Source organism: Lutra lutra, chromosome 13 (assembly GCF_902655055.1).
Source record: "Lutra lutra chromosome 13, mLutLut1.2, whole genome shotgun sequence".
Classification (NCBI taxonomy): Eukaryota; Metazoa; Chordata; class Mammalia; order Carnivora; family Mustelidae; genus Lutra; species Lutra lutra.
This window is the reverse complement of record NC_062290.1, coordinates 25,784,616-25,801,373: the sequence shown is the minus strand read 5'-3', so window position 1 is coordinate 25,801,373 and position 16,758 is coordinate 25,784,616. Positions and strand designations below refer to the sequence as shown.

Genomic DNA, 16,758 nt, shown 5'->3' with positions numbered 1-16,758 from the left:
AAGTCCAGGTACACGAAGTTGATTTAACAATTTAATACATTTGTTTCTTCATCCAAACGTCTCAGCTAATCTTAAACGTCCATACGCCCTCCGAATAGGCCAGTAATTTAGCACAAGAGGCCTGCCTGGGAGATGGAGTTGTGGAGGACCGTCCAACCAGTGCCACAGCCTGGGGGCGAATGAGCTCCCCATCACCGGAATGGGTGCCATCAGGCTCGTCGCGGCCCAGGAACCCGGATGCGGGCGTCGCCGAGGCCATATTGCCCACATTTCGCCCGCTGGGGAAAGGGGAGGGGCGGGAGCCAAGGGAGGGCAGCGCCGCACACCGCTTGGAGTCGTCGCGACTCCGGCCACCGCGGCGCGCCGCAGAACCACGTGCCCGAAGGGGGACGTGGGTGGAAACGCGCACAAAATGGTGGAGCTCCACGCCTGGGCCGGAGGGAGCTCAATTGCGGGGAGGCTCTAGTCGGACTCTCGGGCCAGTTTCCGGACTTTCGGAACCGGAAATGGGTCCTAATCGCGATCCCGGGCAGGAGTGGGCGGGGCTGCTCTCCCGGAAGTGCCTCAGGTCTTGGCTGGGCGCAAGATCCCGCGGCGTCCGTGGCTCCCTAGCAGTGCGCGGTGGAGGGAGGGAACCCGGAAGTTGGCCGCTCTGTGGGGTTTCAGTGCGGTTCCGGGAGGGCGGTGATCCCAAGGTGGCTAGGGAGGGAGAGCTGCAGGACCCGTACTGTTGCCCCTCTCAGAGAGGGAAGCTGGTTTGGCCAGCCCGCGAGTGGAAGCGCTGTTCTTCAGTCCCAAAGGGAAGGGTGGGATGGACGGGCCCTTAACTCCCAGAGAGTCCGCAAAATTCATTGCAGAGAATAGTCGGGATGTGTTCATCGACGGCGGAGGCGTGCGGAGGGTGGCTGAGCTCCTGCTCGCCAAGGTCTCGGGCCCCGAGCTGGACCTGGGGGGCTGGAAGGCACTTCACGAGCTGAATCCCAGGGCCGCTGACGAGGCCGCAGTCAACTGGGTGTTCGTGACAGACACGCTCAACTTCTCTTTCTGGTCGGAGCACGAAGAGCACAAATGTCTGGTGGGCTATAGGGGGAAAACGTACAGCGGGTACTGGTCCCTGTGCGCCGCGGTCAACAGAGCCCTCGACGAAGGTTGGTGCCCCTTCTCCAGGTCAGACCCCACAAACAGTGAGGTTTGGGTTTACCGGGAGGGTCCCGAGGAAGGAGTCGGGAAATGGCATATGTTAATAAGGCGAGCTTGAAGTTCTTCATTGCTTCAAGTAGCAGCTCTTACATGCTTAAAATACAAATGTGAAAAGAGGCTGGAGTTAAGACCTTAGTGAGAAATGATGCTAATACTTATCATCATGGCAGCTAAGCATACAAGATTTCTAAAGAATGCCACTTTGAGACATCTGAAGAACAAAGGGATAAATACAACACATTTTATGCAGTCAAAATATATTTGATGTAATATAACAATTGCTAGAAACGGATGAGTAAGTACAGACGAGTCAATAGAAAATGAAGGGTATGCTTCTGATCTTGGAATTCTTCATCCCCTTTTAGTGCATTCCTGTAACACTCATTTGCTTTCTTATGTTGTAAAAGCAAGGGTCTGATGAATATAAAAGTATGACATTGTTCTTTTTTCCCTAAGGGATACCTATAACCAGTGCCTCCTACTATGCCACAGTGACCCTGGATCAGGTTCAGCATATATTCCGTTCTGACACGGACGTTCCGATGCCTTTGATCGAAGAGAGGCATCGGATTCTTAATGAAACCGGGGAAATTCTGCTTGAGAAGTTTGAAGGCTCTTTTCTTAATTGTGTCCGAAAAAGTGAAAAAAGTGCACAGAAGTTAATGCACCTGGTAGTTGAAAGTTTTCCTTCTTACAGAGATGTGACTCAGTTTGAGGTGAGCTGCTTCTGTTGGGGATTTAGAATTAATGGTCTTCTCCTAGTTGACTTTTTTACGTCCGGAATTCCTTTTGAGAATAAAAACTTAAGGTTTGAAGATCCTTCTTGTGGACAAGGAACAGTAACAAGATTGTTAAGTAGGGTTTCAAAGACGTTACTTTTCTTAGTTTTCTATTTAATGTGTTTCCTTTATTCTTTATTCTTTGTCCTTTTAAAATGTTTCAAACCTACAAAACACTGAACCTTCAATATGATGCAACTCAGGGACATTGAGGTCCTTGAACAACTTCAAAATATTTACTTCATTGGATGAAAATCAGAATGTGTTTCTAAATTCTCTCTAATAAGTATTTTTTGAGGCTTTAACGTGTGTATATATTTATACACACACACTGTGTTTTCTTTTTCACACATGGAATACTTGAACAGTGTTATTTTCTTTTTCTTTAAACAGATGTACTTATAAAGTGGTAAACATTTGGTATACCTTCCCACTGTATAACTGGGTTCTGTTTTTATAAAATTCTTTTAGAATTCGTTATCGTGTATTTTAACTGTGACAAAAAATTGAAAGCAACTTCAGAGGAATCACATAATATAAATCTATTGAATAAGTTCATGGATGCTTAAATCATATTGAAATTTTTAACCTGCCCTTTTGAAATCACAATGCAACAACTAAGAGAAATTACCAGTAATATTGTTTAAATCGCTTTTTATGATTTACAAGGTGTTTGCAAGCACACTCTCATTAGATCCACAGAAGAGCTCTGTGGGGCCTAAGGACAAGGATTATTATTGTCCTGTTTGCAGACCAGGAACCAAAGTCTAGAGAGAAAGGTTAACTGGTTTATCATGCGTCATTTAGTCAGGAAATAAATAGCTAGCTTTTCAATTCTGTAAAGTGAGAGAGGCCCGATTTTGTATATGGTTATATATTTTTTTATTTTTAAAATATTAGCAATAAATGCAGTAAAAAGATGACAAAAACAAAACAAAACAAAACCACTGATTACAACGAAAAAGAACTGAAGGGGGTGAGAACTGTCTTGAGGGAACCTGGGCTAGAACCTACCAGATGGAGAGAACAGCTTATGGAAAGGTCCTGGAGTGGGAATGTGTCTGTCATGTCCACATGGCTCCCCTTCCCATAGTCTCCATCCCTGGGAGATGGAGCAGTCAAATTCTTCATCGCCTACTTGGACTCCTGACTCTGGAAGGCCAATTTCTTTAGTAAGTTGCTCTATTATATCAATGCCAGGATAAGGGTTGTTTGTAAATACCTCGATGAGGGTGTGTAGTTGTGAGAAAGTATAGCTGGAACAGCACCATCTGTCTTCTCCACTTTCAATCTCCTCTTCAGAGTGATCTTGATCTTGGCTTGATTCTAAGTCCTTATCAGGTTCTGTGTTTTTTCTGGCACTGGTGCCTAGCTCTTCAATTCTGAAACCAAATCTGGATTCTGGACTCATCGGTGTTGACTTCTAAAGCAAGTCTTTGTTTGATGGCGTAACCTGGGTAAGGATTTTGGTGAGATGCCTTGATGGGGATTTTCAGTTGATCTGTGAATTTGGTGTGTCTGTGTCTCTTGATTCATTGCTATGGTCTTTTTTGGAAAGGTCTCTTAGGCCATGTTGGAATAGAGTTCTGAAATCTAAGGATCAGAAGATTCTTTTCTTTTATCTTTTAAATGTTTTATTCATTTTTTTTTAAAGATTTTATTTATTTATTTGACAGAGAGATCACAAGCAGGCAGAGAGGCAGGCAGAGAGGGAGGAGGAAGCAGGCTCCCTGCTGAGCAGAGAGCCCGATTCGGGGCTCGATCCCAGGACTCTGAGATCATGACCTGAGCCGAAGGCAGCGGCTTAACCCACTGAGCCACCCAGGTGCCCCAAATGTTTTATTCATTTGAGAGAGAGAGAGCGAGCATGAGCATGGGAGAGAGGCAGAGGGAAAAACAGATCCCCCGCTGAGCAGGGAGTCTAATGTGGGGCTCTGTCCAGGACCTGGAGATCATGACTTGAACCAAAGGCAGATGCTTAACCATCTGAGCCACCCAGGGACCCCTGTTAAGATTCTTTTAATTGTGGGGCGCTTGGGTGGCTCAGTGGGTTAAAGCCTCTGCCTTCGGCTCAGGTCATGATCCCAGGGTCCTGGGATCAAGCCCCACTTTGGGCTCTCTGCTCAGCAGGGAGCCTGCTCCCCGCCCCCCCCCCACCTGCCTCTCTGCCTACTTGTGATCTCTCTCTGTCAAATAAATAAATAAAATCTTAAAAAAAAAAAGATTCTTTTAATTGGAAGTGACAGACACAAAATTAGAAAAACCTTAAGCAAAATGAAGAATTTTGGGGATAGGAACATCTAGGATCAAGGACTCAATGCCATCAGGATTCAGTGTCTCCTTGTCTCCTCTTTGCTTCTTTTGGCTCTGTATTTCTCGTCACTGCAGACTAGCTTTCTCCATGAAGTAGAAGGTGTTCATGAATTTTGCATCTTACTGCTTCAACCACTGTGCGGGGGTGGGTGCGGGGAGAGAGGTAGACATCCTCTCAGGTACCGTTCTAAAATTCCTGGCCGATTCCAATCATCTGGATGGGGCAGAGGCAGTTCCTAGAAAAGAGGCCCTAGGCCACTGCCAAATTTCATTTTGTTCTGATTAACTGTTTTGCTAATGCAGAGGTTACTTTGAGATTTATCTTTGTTTTATTTTGTTTTTAAAATTTTATTTATTAGAGAGTACGTGAGATGAGGTGGGGTGGGGTGGGGGCTGGAGAGTAAGAACAGGGGGAGTGGCTGAGGGAGAAGCCGACTCCCCATTGAGCAGGGAGCCTGATGTGGGGCTCCATCCCAGGAATCAGGACCTGAGCCGAAGGCAGATGCTGAACCCACTGAGCCACCCAGATGCCTCTATCTTTGTCTTTAAAGTACGTCATTTCAGCCTTTTTTAAGGAAATTCTGGATTACGTTCCTTGGTTCATCATTCAGGCCGTCTAAGTGTATTAGTGTATGAAAGAATCAGATTGTCATTCATGTGGCTAAGAATCCATGTATTCCAGAATCAACATTGGTTATAGCAGAAGAAGGGCTGAGAGTAAATTTAGGATGACTTCTGGATGGAATAAATTCATGACGCCGTGTGGTTTGTTTGCTTAGAAGTAGTCCAGAGTTTTTGTTTTTGTGGAAGAAAGAATGAACTTCTTTTGTAGATGATACCAATTTAGTAAGGAGTTTGCTGAGTTTCTGTTTTATTACAGCACAGTGCTTTTGATTTGCTTTGTTGAAAAATTCAATTTTTTTTAAAGATTTTATTTATTTGACAGAGAAATCACAAGTAGGCAGGGGGCAGGCAGAGAAAGGGGAGCAGGCTCCCTACTGAGCAGAGAGCTCGATGCGGGGCTTGATCCCGGGACCCTGAGATCATGACCTGAGCCGAAGGCAGAGGCTTAACCCATTGAGCCACCCAGGCGTCCCTCAATTTTTCTTTAAGATTTTATTTATTTGAGAGAGAGAGAGAGTGCAAGCAGGAGGAGCAGCAGAGGGAGAGAGAGAAGCAGGCTTTCCACTGAGAGGGAACCTGATGTGGGAAAAAGAAAATCTTTTTTTTTTTTTTTTTTTTAAGATTTGCTTTCTTTATTTGACAGAGAGAGATCACAAGTAGGCAGAGAGAGAGGGGGAAGCAGACTCCCCACTGGGCAGAGAACCCGATGTGGGGCTCCATCCCAGGACTCTGGGATCATGACCTGAGCCGAAGGCAGAGGTTTAACCCACTGAGCCACCCAGGCACCCCTAAATAAAGAAAATCTTAAAAAAAAAAAAAAAAAAGGAAAATCCCCAAAATGTAACAAAAATCATACTTAAGGATTCTGACACTTTCTTAAAGGAATATTATATTTTTTCACTTATTTTTTCAAAAGATTATCATTAGTGTTAGACAAAAGCGAGATAGTTCCTGTGATTCCTAAACATCCTAACATAGTACTGACCACATAGTGGGTGCTTTGTTAGTCAATTTACAGTTATCTTTGCATACTCATTTAAAATATATGTAAATAAGGAAGGGTGGCCTGGCTAGTTTATTCTGTACATCATGTGACTCATAATCTTGGGGTTGTAAATTCAATCCCCATGTTGGGTGTAGAGATTGCTTAAATATAAAATATTTTTAAATGAAATAAAATATACATAAATTACTTTGGGCAATTAACTCCAAATCAAGAGGAATTCTGAGCCTTTTAGGACTGTTTTTGAAGTTGAGAAGGTGTTAAAATCAAGTGTATATTTTTTGGTTTTGTTTTTGTTTTAAGATTTCTTTACTTAAATCTTTAAGATTTAAGAAAAAGCATGAAGCAGGATAGGGGCAGACAGAGAGGCGACAAGCAGACTCCCCTCTGTACAGGGAGCCCCACCTAGGGATTGATTCCAGGACCCCGAGATCATGACCTGAGTCAAAACCAAGAGTCAGATGCTTAACTGACTGAGCCACCCAGGTGCCCCATTAAAAAATAATAATAACTCTCTCCCAGCACAATTTTTTTTCATAGTACCATTTTTAATGACTTCACAGTATTCCACTATATGGATGTACAGTCCCATAATTATTTGCCCAACTATTTTATTGCAGTAATTATGTTTGATATAGTTTTATTTTATTTTATTTTTTTTTTAAGATTTTATTTATTTATTTGACAGAGATCACAAGTAGGCAGAGAGGCAGGCAGAGAGAGAGGAAGGGAAGCAGGCTCCCTGCTGAACAGAGAGCCCGATGCGGGGCTCGATCCCAGGACCCTGGGATCATGACCTGAGCTGAAGGCAGTGGCTTTAACCCACTGAGCCACCCAGGCGCCCCATTATATAGTTTTATTTTTTAAATTGAATTTTATGTCATGTTTTCAGTTTTATGTGATAATATGCAATACTGCACAACCGTTTAATACTTGTAATTATTTTCTTAGAATGGAATCATAGTAGTGGAATTGCTGAGTCAGAGCATGGCCTGGATTCTTAGGCTTATAATACAGAAAAGTGCTAACGGTTCTCCAGAAAGGGAACGAAGATAGTCAGCATCAGCAAAGGAAAGTGCTCTTTTCCCAGCCCCTTCATAACATGGTGATGGTATTGGTTGCTGTATTTTTTAATATTTAACAAGTTGCATAAAATAGTCATAATTGTTTTTTAACATATATTTATTTACTGAGATTATCACCTGTTTTTAAACATTATAAACAAATTGATAAACTTAGAAAATTTTAATTCAGACATATTTTAAATCAGTGATTTCCCAACCTGGTGTACTCCAGAATCAGTCAGAAAGCTTTAAAATTCAGATATATTTCTAAAGCAACTCTGATTTAGAGCATGTAGTAACAATGCAAAAGTCCTAATGAAGAAATCAGCTTCCCTCAGGCTATTGTCTTTACTCTGACATACTGATAAATGTGCATGTATGGTCTTTTTTGCTACTTTATTTTTTTTTAAGATTTTTATTAATTTATTTGCTAGAGAGAGAACACACATGAGAGAGAGAGAGAGCTAGAGTACAAGCAGGGGGAGCAGCAGGCAGAGGGAGAAGCAGGCTCCCCACTGAGTAAGGAGCCCATGTGAGACTCAATCCCAGGACCCTGGGATCATGACCTGAGTGGAAAGTAACCACTTAACTGACTGAGCCACCCTGGCATCCCCTTTTTTGATATTTTAATCAACATTTTATGTTACTCTTAAGCATTTATAATTTTTTTAAGATTTTATTTATTTATTTGACAGAGAGAGAGGCAGTGAGAGAGAGAACTCAAGCAGAGGGAGAGGGAGAAGCAGGCCTCTCACCGAGCAGGGAGCCTGATGCTGGGTTCCATCCCAGGACCCTGGGATCATAACCCGAGCCAAAGGCAGACACTTAACAACTGAGCCATCCAGGTACCCCAAGCATTTGTAATTCTTGACCTTTCTTAATTTGTTCATGATAAATGTGTTGAAGATAATCAACTCATGGTCATGGATTTTTTTTTTCATTGCTAATAATTATTTTATAAAGGTACTGTTTTGGGGCACCTGAGTGGCTCAGTCGTTAAGCGTCTCCCTTTGGCTCATGATTCCAGGGTCCTGGGATCAAGGCCCTCATTGGGCTCCCTGCACGACAGGGAGCCTGCTTCTCTTTCTCCCACTCCCTCTGCTTGTGTTCCCTCTCTTGCTGTCTCTCTCTCTCTCTCTCTGTCAAATAAATACATACATAAATAAAAACCTTTAAAGGTACTCTTTTGAAAATATTTTATTCACCAAGCAATATTATGGGACATGTAGGGAATTGTTATTTTGGAATTTGCTGGTATTTTCAGTGATATCAGTTAATATTTTAGAGATGAAGAATTTGATTACTAAAATCATTTGATTAGTAAAACCATGTCAACTTGTGAAGAAAATGTTTTATAGATGACTTGAATTTATTTTTAGAGTCCTCACTTAAATCTTATTTTTTGTTTTGTGTTTTTCAAGGGTATTATAATCTAATCTTTGTGATATACTGGTTGGCTACCATGGAAACGGTGGTCATGATGTGACAATTTATGTTTTGTTAGATGCTAGCACTGATTTTGTTACATAAGTCTGGTTCCTGTATTTTTCCAGTTTGATCTTTGGATCTTATTAAAAATAGGGGATAATAGCTTCTATGTATTACAGTAACATGATAGAATAATTGTGTTTGATGTACAATTTTATTTTTTATATTAAGTTTTATATCTTATCTTTAATGCACTAGACTTGAATATAAACCTATTTATATTGAATCTAAATCTAGTTACCAGGTTTATACCAGGAAACTACCATGTAGTTTCCAGTCCAACGATTGCCAGGTTAGCATATTTTGTTAGGTTTGGAACTATAGACTGTTCCCAGATGATGTACGGATACTTTTTTTTTATGGTTTTATTTATGTGAAAGGGAGAGAAAGAGAAAGCGAGCTTGCTGGAGTGGGGGGAGGGGCAGAGGGACTAGCAGACTCCCTGCTGAATATAAAGCCTGAGATCATGACCTGAGGCAAAGTCAGACACTTAAGTTGACTGAGCCACCCAGGCGCCCCTAGGGATACTTAATGGTGATTTGTTCCTGGCCCCCCACACTCTAATTTATAGACATTACATCAGGTCAGAAAATGAGCGTGTGTGTTTACTCTTGAAAACAAGATACTGAATTTCTTAAAGGTGGTCTTAGGCAATTTACTTCGTAAAAGTAGTTCTGGATTGATTGCAATAGGTATATCTTAAGGTTAGGCATTATTAGGTTATTTCTCATTAGGACAGAGTATCATTGGAGTTTTTTAGTAAATAAGGAATCTATGTTATCATTTTAAGGAATTTTCACATGGAACCTTTCCTTGAAGGATTTAATTTCATTTTTTATTTAATTACTTATGTCATTTACTTATTAAAACATTCTCCAGGGTGGTCAGGATAAATTTGGGGAGCCAGTAATACTGATGATTCTCTTTTGGCAGACAAACAGCTATAAACAATGATTTGAGATTATTACCTTTGGGATTAGGATTAGATTGTAACTATCCTGTCTTTCCATAGTTTATGCTGATCTGCATTCATAGTTTTATAGAGAGTTTTTGAGTTAAATTATACCCACTATCCTATAATGCCTGGTTAAATTTGCTGCTTCATTGTATAAATATAATTAAAGTTTATTTTGTTATGTGGGTTTACATATTGATTTTGGCCATTTCCAAAAAGGTAAAGTTGATCAATTCTGGCTATTGATCAGTTATGTCTTCATCTCTGGAATATGTTTATCATATTATCTGAATGGCAGCAGTTAAAAATTGAATATTGTGATTCTCTTTAGAAATGAATTTAGGAATTTTTGTTTTCTTCTTTATATTCTTCTGTATTTTATATAGTTAACATGAATTATGTTGCAGTCAGGAAAATTTAAGAAGCTTTCTAAAGAAATACTGCCCAGTCATTAAAAAGAATAAGCAGGTGGGTTATAATGACACAGGAATATATGTATGAGGTAATGTCATTAAAAAAGAAGAATTTCATGGAGCACTGGGTGTGGTGCAAAAATAATGAATACTGTTATGCTGAAAAAATAAAAAAAATTATAAAAAAAAAAAAAAAGAATTACCACAATTGTATTTGATGTGCCTTAAAAAATACAGGAAGTAAATTTGGAGTGAAAAAGATAATTTAGTATTTATTAGACTCCCTTTTTTTTTCTATAAAAGGTCCATAAATTCTTACCAACACTAAAATTATTGCACCCTTGAGAAATGTTTTCAATGTGTGCCCTTTTTTTATAGCATACATAAAAGCTAGCAGATACCTAGGTGACATTTATGTTCTCTTCACTCATCAGGGGAAAAGAATTTCTTTTTACAAACGGGCCCAAATCCTCGTAGCGGATACGTGGAGTGTGTTAGAGGGGAAAGGAGACGGCTGCTTTAAAGACATCTCCAGTATCACCATGTTTGCCGACTATAGATTACCTCAGGTTCTTGTTCACCTGGGAGCCCTGAAGTACTCCAAGGAACTACTGGAAAAGCTACTCAAAGGTTTGCCAGCTTAATTAAGACATTCTTTGTAATACTATGAATTGTGCTTGAGTCTCTGTCTGGTTTCTTTCACGTAAGTTCTCCTTTCCTTAAAAAAAAAAAAAGGCACTGTTTATTGTTAAAAGCACATGTAAAGAAAAATGCAGGGGCAATTGAAATAAGAGAAAATTGCTTTTTGTTGTTTATACTGTAGAATATAGGAAATTACACTCTTTGGTCATTATAGTTTCAGAACCTCATAATAAAATGAAACCGAAGTTTTTGTTATCTGAAGGTGTGTGATGGACGCTAGGTCCTTCTGATGTAGTGTTTGAAGAGTATTAATTAAGCAGTGAAGAGCACACTACCCTATGAAGTAAAAGGTGGCCTGAGAGATGAGTAACATGCAGTGGGTTTCAAGTCAGGAGGCTCCAAGGTCTGCCACTGGGTTACCTTGCATGAGTCACTTGCTTTGCTTTTCCTTTCTTTTCCTTTCTTTTCTTTTCTTTTCTTTTTTTAGGAGTTTATTTATTTATTTGACAGACAGAGATCACAAGTAGGCAGAGAGGCAGGCAGAAAGAAAGGAGGAAGCAGGCTCCCTGCTGAGCAGAGAGCCCCGATGTGGGGCTCAATCCCAGAACATGACCTGAGCCAAACACAGATGCTTAACTAATTGAGCCACCCAGGTGCCCCAAAGCAAGTAGTTTTTATGACTGAATAACTTTCTCTTGTGAAATAGCTTTCAATCACCCAAAATAAGAATAACACAGAATATGAAGATACCATTAGCTGTGGTTGCTTCTAACTCGTTTTTATGCTGCCTTGGGCAATCCATTTTGTCCCTCTGCTTCTTCATTTGAAAAATAACAAGCTGTCCTATGTTGTAATGCTCATGTGGTAGATCATTAATTGTTGGATACCTTAAACATTTAAGCATTCCGGGCTTCTTTCCCATGTAGCCACGTGCAGCTGATCTTTTTTTGGCCCGTGTATACACTGCTTGTTCCTACCCGTAAACATTCCCTTTCCTGGTTTCCCTCACCCCAACTTTTTTTTTCCAGTTCAAATCCTACACATCCACAAGGCCCTAGCTCAGATGCTACCTCCCCCACGTAGCTTTTTGCAGCTTTTCATGATTTGTGCATCTTCTCCTTCTGAATGTTTGTAGCACGCAGTTGTCTCTGCTACTGTGAGGAAAACCCTGCTGAGAAGGGATCATGCACCATAGCTGTACAAAGTGGTTTGCATTTTCTTTTCTTTCTTTCTTTTTTGTTTTTCAAGATTTTATTTATTTGACACACAGAGAGAGAGATCACAAGTAGGCAGAGAAGCAGGCAGAGAGAGCGGGGAGGCAGGCTCCCTACTGAGCAGAGAGCCTGATGTGGGACTCAATTCCAGGACCCTGAGATCATGACCTGATCCGAAGGCAGAGGCTTAATCAACTGAGCCACCGAGGCGCCCCTGGTCTGCATTTTCTTCTGCCATCTATTGCAACTGTAGAGGCCCTTGTCCAGCTGTCCAGCTGTAGCTGTTGTGACTGCCTCTGTTATGTCCAGAGTGTGAACTCATTGCTTTGCTTCTTAGTTTATTTAAGCAAAGTTGGACTTTTTTCAAAAAGTGCTTCACTAGCAAACTAGAGGAGAAACAAAAACTGTAAACGTAAAGTAGTACACACAAGTATAGCACACTAGGTTTTGAAAACTATCTTAAGTGGGATCTAGAACCAGGTAGCTTGACTAGATGAAATAGAATCTTCATTAACTGGCCTTCAGTGATACATCTTTCAAATTTGACAATGGGCTGCACTTAGGTGTATTTTTCCCTCTCTTCTCTTCTGAATTATCTCCAGGCCAGCCCTTGGAAGACCTACCCAGATTTCTATCCATTTTATCTTTTTTTTTTTTTTGGAGTGGGAGAGTAAATACAGTCTTCTCACTTTATTTTAGTATGAATTCAGATGTTTTTTCTGTCCATTTTATCTTTAACCCATCTTCACCAAAGGCATATTTTTTAGCCAATTATATATACTGCCCATCCAGTTTGGCTAAATTTAGATTCTTCACTGGGATTCTAGGACTGACACCAACCATGGTATTGAAGGCCCACCCTAATCCAGTATGACCTTATCTTAACTTGATTACATCTGCAAAGATCCTAGTTACAAGTAAGGCCACGGTGCACCTGTACCAGGAGTTAGGACTTGAATATGACTTCTTGGAGGACACAGTATAATACTACAGTTACTTATTGGAAGGAGGGGACGTAAGTAATGCTATTTAAGATCCCAGCATCTGGCTGTGGCGTTCACTTACTCTGTCTCCTTGATCCTATAGGCAGCTGAGTTGATGAGCCCAGTTCTAGTCTCAGTGGCAAAGTGCAGCCAGTGCCCATCTTGCAGGATCAGCTCACCCTGGAGGTGGGCACTGAAGACATCAGGACCTGTGGAGCTCACAGCTGCATACTCAGGGAGGGCTTGACTGGAGGATCCTGAATCCAAAGAACAATCAGGGTCTTCCTTGCTCAGGTGAACAACTTTGATTTCCTAGGTTCTCCTTGGTGGACTTAGGATGTACCTAAGACAATGTTCAGTTTTTTCAAGTGAGAAAAGAAGGTATTCCTTCTTTGGCCCCCTTGACGTCCTCCAAGTTTTTCAATGTTTTTTTTTCCTGGCATCAGATCCAGTTTTAAAATCCTTTGTTTTCAAGAATTTGATAATCTTGCTGTCATAATTTTAAGTTTCTGGTGAGCCCATGTACACTTAGCAACTGTTTATTGGGGAGCTGTATGTGCAAGGTACTCTGCTCTTCCTGGGAATATTGACGCAACCCTCTCCTTGTGGAATGTGCAATTTTAAATTAATGCCTGAGTTTAGAAGTGGTTTAAATGACCCCAAATCAGGTCTGTGTAGATTTTATTTCATTAATGTACTTCTTGCTCTGTTTTTTTTCCTCGCTTTCAGGAGAAATGCTCTCATATGGAGATAGGCAAGAGGTAGAAATCAGAGGGTGCTCGCTTTGGTGTGTTGAGCTGATCCGGGATTGTCTTCTGGAGCTGATTGAAAAAAAGGGTGAAAAAACTAGCGGAGAGATCAATTCTGTTCTTCTGGATTATTACTTGTGGGACTATGCCCGTGACCACAGAGAAGATATGAAGGGAATTCCCTTTCATCACACGCGCTGCATCTATTATTGACCCCAAGTGCAAACGGATCCAAAGAAAACTTGCATTTTTGTATCACATAATCATTTGTACAGTTTTGCCTTAAGATATTAAGAGAAGGTAATAGGCGTGAGAGCAACAATAAATGTGATTACCCAGTCTCACTTAAAAAATGTTTCCTGACCTGTTACTCTGCATTCCCAACTTTTGTCTGCTTGTTGAGTTTTGATCACATTTTCCCTTTCTGTGGGCACATGACAGGAATAATGAAGGAACTGTAATGCTTTCTTTAAATCTCACATCTCTTAAAATTAATCATGCCTTATAATGTGATTAGTCATCAGTGATAATATTTCATCCATTCAATTGGTATCTTTTCTTAAGGTGTACCAGTTTCTTATATACCTTAATCCTTTGATATGCGGGGTAGGGTCTTTGCTGTATGAAAGCTGCAGCTTTTGTACAAATCAATCTTGACAGCTTATTTTAAGCTTCTCATTGGTATTGACAATGGTTTTTGTACATAGTGATTGTCAGTTTAGGAAAGCTATCTAATATTCCTTTTTTTTTTTCTTCAGTGTAACTATATTGAAATTGAATAAAGGTTTTAAAATTTTTTCTTAAACCTGGATTGGATTTTTTCATTAAAATAGAATTTACCACATCTAATTTTAAAAGGCTTACAGTGAGGGGTGCCTGGGTGGCTCAGTCGGTTAAGCATCCTAACTCTTGATCTCAGCTTAGGTCTGGATCTCAGTGTTGTGAGTTTATGCCCTGCTGTTGGGCCCCACACTGAGCGTAGAGCCTACTTTAAAAAAAACAAGGTTTAACCAAATTTCATTATTTGCTTTATGTTGTCAAAATCTCGTTACCTACCAAGCACTCATTTCCCACCGTCGCCTCCACCTTCCTTCTAACATAATCTTGATTTTTGTTAGCTACCAACCTTGTCAGCTCGCTGTGACTGTGTGTGAATGAGAAAGACATCATTTCCCCAAGCACTTTACTGCCATCTGCTGAAAATTTATCATACTAACCTTACAAATGACAATGACTAATAGTGAACACATCTGGCCCTGCACCCACTCCTCCGCTCCCCCCACCACCCATGTGCACTGTACAACTAGCACCACCATAAGTAGCTTTGTCTTTATCCCTCCCGCATAGGACTCAGGGAAGGTGATCCCATCTTCATCTCAAAAGGCAGACTGACTCAATATGAAAGGTTTATTGATGATAATTCTATCCCTCTGCCTGTGATTACTTTAGTAAGGGGTACGTATATAATCTGGCCAATGACATTGGAGGGGAAGTCTGTGGGGGAAACTTCTGGGAAGGTTTCTTCATTTTGAAGAAAGAGATAGAAGAGAAGGTTCCACTTCCTCTGAACAGTGTTCAGTCTGAACGGGATGCCCGAAGCTGTAGGTAGCCCTTGTGTAGAACCAGAGCCCGGCTGCACCTGCTCTGACGGCACCTGTCCCAGCTATGGACCTCATTCCTGAGCTGATAAACACATTGCCTGATTGCCACCATTTTCAATGAGTCTTCTGTAACTTGTAGTAGAAAGTATCAAAACTAATAATTTGCAATTTAACCCACTCTCAGGGGTGTCCTTCTGCCGCCTTCTTGCCCCTCTCCCTCTCACTACTCCTGTCCCCTTCCCTTTCCTCTTTTTTTTCTCTTCCTCCTCTCACTTCTCCCTCTTCTCCTCTCCCCTTTGTCTCCTTCTTCCTTCAGGCCCAGCCAGCCCTGGGCTTCCTGTTTTCCTAATCCATCATAGAAGACAGGGAAGGCAGTCCAGTGGTGCTCTTTTGTGTCCAAGACATAGCTGTCTTTTCTTTTGTGCCACTGAGCATAGCTTGGACTCATGACCCACAATGACGTTCTAATCTGGACAGCAGGGCTGAAGAAGCAAAGACGCTGAAGAGGGCAGGGGTTCCTAGGAAGGTTCCAGCAGCTACCACATGTGTTTTTGCTTTCAGCACTGACTAGAACTTAGTCACATGACCACAACTCATGACCTCCAGGGAGGGCAGGAAAGTAGTCTCTCTTGTAGGAATTATGTACCAACCAATCTATGTAACAAGTATGGATGGATATTGGCAGAGAGCAAGTTTTCACTGCTGTGCATGGATTTTATGACTTTCATACCTAATACAGGCTAAGAATTTAAATAACATTTCACTTCATGGTTTTAACAGCTGAGGATCATTTTACACACCTATTATTTTTTTTTTTTAAGGGAGAGAGAGAATTTTCTTTTTTAAAGATTTTATTTATTTATTTGATAGAGATCACAAGCAGGCAGAGAGGAAGGAGGAAGCAGGCTTCCTGCTAAGCAGAGAGCCCGACGCAGGGCTCGATCCCAGGACCCTGGGATCATGACCTGAGCTGAAGGAAGAGGCCTTAACCCACCGAGCCACCCAGGTGCCCCCAGACCTATTATTTCATTGGGGATTGCAAAATTGCTCTAACATTGTTGGTTTTGTGGGTCTGTGCAAGGATAACTCCTTAATGGATTTCAGGGTCATCTGGAGGAACATATGAACATGGAGCTGGCCTGTGGCATTCCGGAAGACGAGAATATTGAAATAGGATCTGGAAAGGGTTTTTTGGTTTTGTTTTGTTTTGTTTTTGGTGATGTTGATTCATTCTACACACCTTCTTAAACACAGTTAATGAAAATGGGCAGAGCCCCAGGAGTCCCCTCACCACATCTGGAGAGGTCCTTGGTTTACTGTTGTTACAGGATTTCTTTTCCTTCAGTGCTTGCGGTTCTCAGTCACCCCACTTGGAGGAATGAAGAGGTAAACCAGACCAAGAGTGGTGGGCAGCAAAGTTTATTGAGTGATAGTACAAAGCTCCTCCAGAGGAAGGGGCCCCCAAGAGGACTGCCACTGGCATTTCTAAGTCAAGGGTTTTTTGTTTTGGGGGGTTTTTTTTTTGAAGATTTTATTTATTTATTGGACAGAAAGAGATATTACAAGTAGGCAGAGAGGCAGGCGGTGGTGGGGGGGTGGGTGGCGGGAAGCAGGCTCCCTGCTGAGCAGAGAGCCTGATGCCCCAGGAGCCTGAGATTTTGACCTGAGCCAAAGGCAGAGGCTTAACCCACTGAACCACCCAGCTGCCCAGTCTAGGGGTTTTTAATGGG

General features: G+C 41.4%; 1 protein-coding gene across 2 annotated transcripts; it reads left to right on the top strand.

Annotated features, from left to right (window-relative positions):
• The first annotated feature begins 419 nt into the window (after positions 1–419).
• QNG1 (Q-nucleotide N-glycosylase 1) lies at positions 420–14,232 on the top strand. Of its 2 annotated transcripts, none has more exons than XM_047698739.1 (4): positions 420–1,148; positions 1,657–1,916; positions 10,274–10,469; positions 13,408–14,232. In XM_047698739.1, the coding sequence occupies exons 1-4, from the start codon at positions 812–814 to the stop codon at positions 13,638–13,640; spliced, it is 1,026 nt and encodes a 341-aa protein (XP_047554695.1). In that variant the 5' UTR covers positions 420–811; the 3' UTR covers positions 13,641–14,232. The 2 variants fall into 2 exon arrangements, with proteins under 2 accessions (XP_047554695.1, XP_047554696.1); XM_047698740.1 differs by having other exon boundaries at positions 1,037–1,167.
• The last annotated feature ends 2,526 nt before the right edge of the window (positions 14,233–16,758 follow it).